This window comes from Spermophilus citellus, assembly GCF_964194105.1.
Source record: "Spermophilus citellus genome assembly, chromosome: 5".
Classification (NCBI taxonomy): Eukaryota; Metazoa; Chordata; class Mammalia; order Rodentia; family Sciuridae; genus Spermophilus; species Spermophilus citellus.
The window spans coordinates 42,124,272-42,133,285 of NC_138186.1; the positions used below are offsets into that span (position 1 = coordinate 42,124,272).

The 9,014-nt window shown below is 34.4% G+C and overlaps 1 protein-coding gene across 1 annotated transcript; it reads left to right on the top strand.

Annotated features, from left to right (window-relative positions):
* Nucleotides 1-6,479: 6,479 nt before the first annotated feature.
* Nucleotides 6,480-7,415, top strand: LOC308649851 (olfactory receptor 2G3-like; the record flags this gene model as incomplete). The annotated part of the gene is made up of 1 exon (XM_081295700.1): nt 6,480-7,415. One exon carries the CDS (start codon nt 6,480-6,482, stop codon nt 7,413-7,415), a length of 936 nt encoding a protein of 311 aa, XP_081151826.1.
* Between the last annotated feature and the right edge of the window lie 1,599 nt (nt 7,416-9,014).

Below are 9,014 nucleotides of genomic sequence, written 5' to 3' on the forward strand. Positions count from 1 at the left end.
TTTCTTTTTATTAACCTTAGAATATTTACTATATCAGCTTCTCAAAGCCAAACTTAAGTCTTACCTATTTCACATAAATGTCCTCATTCAATAATAACTTCTTTTTTCTGTATTGCCATATCACTTTTCATGTACTAGTAATTAATAAATTTATGAGAATAAAGGGCTTTTTTAGGAATTCAAGTACTCCATTATAGTTAAGAGAATAAGAATCAGAAATCATATGAGATAGTCTTGGAATTGTGAAATGAACCAAATCGCTTAAGGACTTGTATAGTATGTGAAGAAAAATGAACATTCCTATGAATTCTAGAAGAATATCTTGTTTCTTCTAAGGTTTTGGACACCGGAGTCACACCAACTTAGTTCTAACTCCTGGAATCAGTTCCTTAATCTTCAAATCTACATAACAGAGTAATAGTGCCAATTTCATGATACCAGGGTGAGGAGCAAGTGAGGCAGTGCATGTTATGGGCCTGATATCTAGCAAAGCTCAAAACACACCTGTCAACAGTGAGATTCTTCAAGGAGCACTATTAAATCAGAAGAAGCATTACTTTATTCTTTTCTCTGCCCATACCAGAGTGTGGCTCTTTCCATGCCCCTGGAGAGGAGTTTTAGAATGCACATGATTTGTCTGTTTTTTTTAATTAAAAATTTTTATTTGTTCTTTTTAGTTTTACATGATAGTAGAACATATTTTGACATATCATACATACATGAAGCATAAATTCCAGTTTTGTGGTTGTACATAATGTGGAATTGCAATAGTATGGTATTCATATATTAATAAATAAAGAAAAGTTCTGTCCAATTAATTTTACTTACTTTCCCATTCTCATCCCCTCTCCCACCCTCCCATTCCCCCTATCCAATCTGGTGAACCTCATTCCTCCCTCCCTGCCCCCTACCTAATGTGAGTCACTATGTGTACACCAGAGAGAACATTTGGCCTTTGTTTTTTTGTGATTGGCTTATTTCACTTAACATGATAGCCTCTTGTTGCACCCATTTAAGAGCAAATACCGTAATTTCATTCTTTTTTATGGCTGAGTAACATTTCATTATGTATTTACAAATGATAAAATAAGCCACTTTTCCTAATAAAATATTCTCAGATCAGTAGTTAAAATGTGTGCTTTCAGGTCACAAATAAAATAATATTAAATAATAGTAAAGAGTTTACAAATGAGAATATTGATAAGATTTTTACCGTATTAAAATGTACTTTTTGGTACACTTTTGAAAGTGTTGAGCAAAATTGATAAACTGTTAGCAAGATTGTCCAAGAAAAGAAAGAACAAGAAACCTTTATCATTAAGCAAAATAATATAGCCAGTATTAAATAAATTCTAAATAGAATAAAGATAATAAATGAGCATTATGAACTCCTGCATACTTCAGAACAGGAGTATATTTCTATGCACTTTGGGACTGATTTGGAGCAGCCAGAGATTTTAGCCTGGCAGGCATGAATGGTTGTGTATGGGGTGGGGGGCTGTCGGGGGATTGACAGAAACCCAGGAGAGTGTGCAAACTGAGAGAAAGAAAGAGAGAGATAAAAAAAGGAGATGTTAGAGAAGGAAGCTAGAGGGAAGGGAAAGTATATACAAACCAGTATGGGCATGGATATGTATACAATAGGAAGACTTTCTAAGAAGAAGTATACTGTGCCAGGAAACAGCAGGGTCTTTCCTAAGAATTTAGCCCAAGGGCAATGACAAAGCTTTTCAGTAATTTCAACACAGTCAAATCAATCAAGCTTTTCCTTCATGGTTTGATATTTCAATAATTTACTAATTTTCTAAGAAAGCATTCTTGTGATGATGTCATGAATGTATAGTTTTTTTCTTTCATCATTGGTTTTATAATCTTCAGGCAAGAATATTTAGGGATGGTGTGATAGCAGTCACATGTCTCCTTTTACATATGAATGATTAGTTATTACAGTAGCATCTAATGAAAAATAATTACTCCTTCTAGTGACCTGAAAAGCCAAATTTTTAAAAAAGTTTAGCCTGTCTTATTCTATTCATAGTTTACAAAAAAAAATTATTTTTGTGAACCTTGATTTTTATCAAAAGCTGATTTGGGATGTATTGATATAATTATGTTATTTTTCCTTCCTTAATTCTGTTATTTTGGTGAATTATCATTATTCATGTTTTGGCTCTGGAATAAATTCAATTTGGGCAATGAGTATGATTTATTTCATAATGGACTTCATAATATTTCAAACCCGTGTTAGTTTGTCAGACTATTGTTTAGTTTTCTGTTTTGCTACAAAGTTACACTTGACTAAAACAAGTATTTGAATTTTTTCTTTTATTTTTCAAACTTCTGATATATGTAAAATTTTTTTAGAAGTCAACTTGAAAAAAAAAAACCTAGAGACTTGAACAAGTATGATACATAAGATCTCTCAATGAATTTTAAACAAAATAATCTGGTCAATTTTATTAGTCATCAGGGGAGTACAAAATTTAAGTAGTAATGAAATATCCATTACTTACCACCAGATGGATTAAAATTTAAAGAACACAAAATACTGAGGATAGCCATAGATGTGGAGCATTTGGAATTCCTAAGCCCTGAGGAGTATAGGTGTTTACATCAATTTCCAGGCCTAATGGTATCTACTAAATCTGAATATAATCTATGTCTAAACAATTTATCGGAAGACAACTTATATTTTTGTTTACCCAGAGATATGTGCAAAAATATTCATAGTGACATTGCTCATAAAAGATGAACCTGAAAACACTTAAATACCTATCAATACTACAATGGCTAAATATGGAGTGGCATTTTCACACAATGTAATACAATGCAGGAATAAAAATTGTAATTTGCTTTTACAAGAACCATAATGATTAAGTCTCACAAAGATAATGTTGAATGAATGAAGTCAGAGACAAAAGAAATAGTGATGTATTATTTTTGTTTATATGCTATTCAAAAATCATAATAAATGTTACATGTGATAAGTAAAAGTATTATATGGAAATGAATTGGGGGTTGTTCTGGAGTGTTGTTTGTTTTATTTCTCCATCAAGATGTTTTCATAATGTAAGAAGTCAGCAACCTGTATTTTTATGCATTGTTTGTTTGTTTTGAGGGGTACCAGGGATTGAACTCAGGGGCATCCAACCACTGAGCTACATGCCCAGCCCTATTTTGTATTTTATTTAGAGACAGGATCTCATTGAGTTGCTTAGCACTTGCCTTTTGCTGAGCCTGGTTTTGAACTAACAATCCTCCTGCCTGAGCCTCCAGAGCTGCTGGGATTGCAGGCATGCACCATCATATCTGGCAGAACGGTTTATTTGTATATGAAATAAATTTATATAAATAATCAATAGGCTTTCATAAAATCCATATTCTTTTGAGGATTATAAATATTTTTCAGTCCTGTGACTCAATGCACAGAAAATTGATCAAGTTAGGTGAACTGTGTTTCCTTCAGATTCTGTATATGCTGTGCAGTTTGTCCAAGTTTCTGCTTCTCTTTTAGTACTGGGTACAGGCCTTAGCTAATGTGGTTGCCATCCATCATTACATCACTGCAATTGTTTTCTTTGACATGTCATTGATATCATCTGGCTAGAACATGAATGTGCAGGAGTTTTTCCTCAGACACTGAAATATTGGAAGAGGAGTTGATAGCCTTAGCCAAAACGAAGTTCACCTTCTCTATTGAGAAAAGTATGCTTGAAGAAAAGCATAAAGTATGGGATGAATGTGGTATATTTATAGGCAGCAGGCAGGAAATTAATGGGATTTCCATTTGGGGCCTTTGTTTGGTCTTAGATCAAAGTAAGATAACTTCTACAGTGATGAGTGGGAGGATTTAATAATTTGTCCCAATTTTCTATGATAGGAGAGAAGAACAACAGGATACACTTAGAATGACTTCTGGGCAGACCTAAAAGGCCATTTGAAGAGAGACTGGGATTTTCAAGGGTGTGATTCCACAAAGTCATATGTTTATCTCCATCAAACCCAGTGCTTGTAAGAAATGAGGAGAACAGCCCTGTAAAAAATATTCCTGGTCTAAGTTTTCAGGGTAGACATAAAGAAAGGATGAGAGAAAATTTTAAGGTTCCAATGAAATTATCTGCCAATAGGATGCATTTATCGTGTGTGTGAGTGTGTGTGTGTGTGTGTGTAATACTACATTATTGATAGAAATTTAATATGAATATATTCAAAATGGAGTGAGTCAATATTGGAAGGTTATTAAAGTAGAAGTTAAATTTTTGTGTGTGTGATTTTGTCTAGTTTAAACAGTACTGAAAGGTAAGACTCTCTTTCAGAATGATCTCCTGGGACCATGGACTTTGGATACCACAGAGCCTGAGATTAATTGCCATATTGGGAGAACTGTGTCCCTGGGAACTTTTTGGATTCAATAGCTTGTGTCCTCTCTCAACCTCTCTTCATTTGCTGGTCTTCAGGGATCTCCAATCTCAAATAACAGTCCCTACAACCAATACATGGGCCTCAGACATTGATTTATCACTTCAAGGTAAAAATTGTTTTTGCTTTGTTGCTTAAATTTCCTTTTCTTTTAAAATGTGCTTATTAGGATGAAAAAATATGAAGAGCTTCTTCTCTTTTAATATATTCACTATTATTAATGCCTTGATTTTATATCTGACTTATTCCCATGATTCTTAACATTTAATAATAAATTGAGATTTGGGGTTAAAGTGATGTCCATCTGGATAAAGGGAGATAAAATGGAGCACATGTAATTTCAGATTTTGCATCAGAGTTAAATACAATTCTTCTATGACTCTAAAATGAACACAGTCTTATAAGTAAGAAACTTTCTCATGACCAGAATTAATCTCTCATTGCATTCTTTTGCTATTGTATATGTGTGAGAATGTGTGTTAAAAACTCTACTAAAAGTATCATTTGGCCAAGATGGGTAGAGGCTGTATGCAGGATTAGAATTAGAGTAACATGTCTGAATTTATTTTATTGCATTGATAGAAGTAAAGTGAAAAAAATAAAAATTATGCATGTATGTATTTGTGGGTTTTGATTGGACATTGAAATGTATAAACATCTTTGCAATACATTTTATGTATATTACATATACACAAAATTTTATATATATATATATATGTGTGTGTGTGTGTGTGTGTGTGTGTGTGTGTGTGTGTGTGTATCTAGGGCCTCCTTCATATTCTTTTTTATTATAGTGCTCCCCTTTCCCTATCTCTTGAGTGATCCTTCAAGGACTTGATGTTGCTATTTGATGTCTCTCCCCTACCACTCCCTTGATTTAATTTTTAATGATTTCAGCTAAATATCACTTTTATATGATAAGTGTAATTACTATACAGTATTGCTTTTGACAATTATTTCACATATTTTATTTACATGATTAATTTTCTCAATAAAACAATCACAGGATATGAAATTATTAGGGAAGAATTTCAAGGCCTGAAAGATTTTTTTTTCACATCCATGTAGAAAGTGTCTATTTATCCTAAACAAAAGATACAGTTATGGTCTTTAGATGTATTCTTTGAATTGGTGAATATATTTTAAACTTTTGCATTAATAAATATTTGGAGTTTTTAAAAGCTGCCCTTTAGCCTTCTGAAAGGTATAAATTCTATGTAGGTTTTATGCATATTGAGGCAGCTCTTTCTTTTGACGTGCCCTCATAATGATAATCCCCACTCCCTCCTTTCAGATTTAAACATGTTTTTATTCAACATTCCCTTCCCTAGTAACCATATACCAAAAAAAAAAAATGAGGGTTGTTTTGAATGTGCTGCATGAATCTGTATCCTCAATAAGCTGATGGAATAAATGAATTAACTAATCCCTAAAGGAAATATGCTTCTGATATTATGTGTCCCCATTATTAAACAGTTAGATATAAATAATAATATTATGACTTTATTAACCAAGTGTTTACCATTTTACAGTATAAAGAATCTTTATAATCTCCACAACCCAAAAGTCATTCATATAAAGAAAATCATCAAAAAAGAATGCCCAACTCAAAGTTTATGCTTTAAGGCTGGAAATAATATGTATATATAATTTGCACTATATTAAGCATTTATTTTACTGAATTTTTCCATTTAATTTGAATGATTCTTCATAAACTATTAATGAGTTTAATGTATTTTTTCCTTTGGCATTTTCTTTATTTCTCTGTACTTTTTTTTCCTTCTGTGGAAGATTTTATCTCAACTTCTAATAGTTCTCTCTCAAGGAAAGACTTTGTTTCCAGAGTAAGCTGCAGGTGCATCTCTGTAGAGGATCTTTAACAACACCTTCTGCAACTTTTGAAGGACACTGCACTGAAATTTATTCTCTGAGTCACTGTCATTTGTCTGAGTGAGGATTTCATAGAGCTATTTTATAAAGTTTGATGCTGTCACTAGTGACGAACACATTATACTCTCTTTTTAATTCTTGTAATGTTTTCCTTCTTGTCTGAACAGGTAATGGGCATGACCAATAGTAGTGCCAAAGAAGACTTCGTTCTGGTGGGTTTCTCAGAGCAGCCCCAGCTGGAAAAGATACTCTTTGTGGCTGTTTTGATATCTTACCTTCTTACTTTGGTGGGAAATACACTAATTATTCTGGTCTCTTCCATAGACCCTAAACTCAAAATACCTATGTACTTTTTCCTTACTCACCTCTCCCTAGTGGACATCTGTTTTACCACCAGTATTGTCCCTCAGCTGCTGTGGAACCTCAAAGGACCAGCCAAGACCATCACATCCCTGGGTTGTGCCATACAGCTGTATGTCTCCCTGGCATTGGGATCCACTGAATGTGTTCTCCTGGCTGTGATGGCTTTTGACCGCTATGCTGCTGTGTGCAAACCTCTCCACTATACAGCTGTAATGAACCCACGTTTGTGCCAGGTTCTGGCAGGGGTCGCATGGCTGAGTGGAGCAGGAAATGCTCTCATCCAGGGCACTGTCACACTCTGGCTACCGCGCTGTGGACACCGGCGGCTCCATCATTTCCTCTGTGAGGTCCCCTCCATGATTAAGCTTGCATGTGTGGACATCCATGCCAATGAGATCCAGCTCTTCGTTGCTTCATTGGTCTTGCTCCTTTTGCCCTTGGCACTGATATTGATGTCCTATGGACACATAGCCAAGGCAGTTATAAGCATCAAGTCAGTGCAGGCCTGGCACAAAGCCCTGGGGACATGTGGATCCCACTTGACAATAGTATCCCTATTCTATGGGAGCATCACAGCCAACTATATCCAGCCCAACAGCTCCTATGCCCACACTTTTGGGAAATTCATCTCCCTCTTCTACACAGTAATCATCCCGACCCTCAATCCTCTCATTTACACCTTGAGGAATAAAGAAGTTAAAGGTGCACTGGGAAGAATATGCCACAGAGACCTATGTGTGTAAAAAATGAAGCAAAGTACAGACTGGTCAATTTCTCATCACAAGTCTATTAAATATCATCTCATATAGTCCTTCATCAGCCTAAAAGCACAGCTGGAACCTCCAGAGTTTGTATGATTGTACTTCACATGGCCTCACAACTATCTGTCCTCTACAATCTTTTCACAGGCTTCTCTTGGGCCTTTGAAAGGCATAATTTCCCCACACTCTTTAATGTCCATTTTCCTAATAATTTCCACTTCTAACCCTCTCTTCTTTCATTTCTTCTTTTGTCATCCCCTTCCTTCCTTCTTATTCCACCTTTTATTCCTTCTTTATATTACACTTGGTTTTCAGGGGTTTTTTTAGTAGTGGAACCCAGGACCTTGTTCATGCCAGGTAAACACTCTTATCATTGAGCTACATCCTCAGCCCTTTGTATTTTATTTTGAGACAGGGTCTAAGTTGCCCAGGTGGGCCTTGAACTTGTGACCCTTCTGCATTCACCTCTCAATTAACTTCAAGTATAGGTGTGCAGCTCTGGGCCCAGTTTTTCCTTGTATGATGTGCTTTGTAACTGTTTTCCCTCATGCCTCTATGTTATAGCTCTTCCCATTAATATTCTAACAATTCCTGAAAGCAATTTCCTAAAAAACAATTTTTTAAAAAACTTTTCTCTTTTGTCACAGCAAAAGCTATCATACACCTTGTGAAAATGTTTGAGAATTTGATTTTTGAATTCCACAACTTCTTTTTTGAGCTCATGCAGTTTTGTTGAACTTTTTTGTATCCATGTTTATGTATGATTTAAAAAGTAATCAGCTTTGTATATAAGACCTTACTGTATCAGACAAGAAGGGTCATATCTGAAGCAGGTAAATTGGATATAAATTTTTGCTCTTAAAGAGTTGATCTTAGAGTATGGCTAAACATCTATATATGCAATATTAAAATAATTTAATTTGGCTATTATGTCTTTATTTGATTGCAGTTTTGTTCCTATTTATAATTTCTTCCCTTCATTGGTCTGCTTTTATACATACCAAAAAAGAATGCAAAGTTCATCTTTTATCATTTGACATCATCTGCTTACTCCCCTTTGCACAGCTCCTCTGCCCCCCTTGATGATTGTGATATCTGATCTTAACTAAATAGGCTGAAGTCACATGATTTTCTCCAAAAATCACTATTGATACTACTGAAAAAACAAGCCAGTAACAAGAGAGTATCAAGAGGTTGGCTTACTCCCCTCGATTCTAACTACATTTTGATAATAAGCCTTTATTGATCTTAAAAATCTGTCAGATGAATCATATATTGGCTTATTTTTTATATACATGTATACATAATATTTCAAATTGAAAGCAACATCTCATTAGATTCAAACTTTCATGCTGTTGTCTAAAACATTAAAAATTTGTAAGTGTAAAAATGAAATGCACATAGATATTTAAAATGCATATATAAGGAAACCCATTGGTGTTGTGCTTTTCTTGTATATCACTAATTAAGCTACTCGCATGTACAGAATGAAAACTCTCATTTGGGGTTTTGTTTCAAGAAAATGTATTGTCATGTCTTTGAGAAAAAGTTTTATTCTTTCCCATTAATTGGTTCCAAACT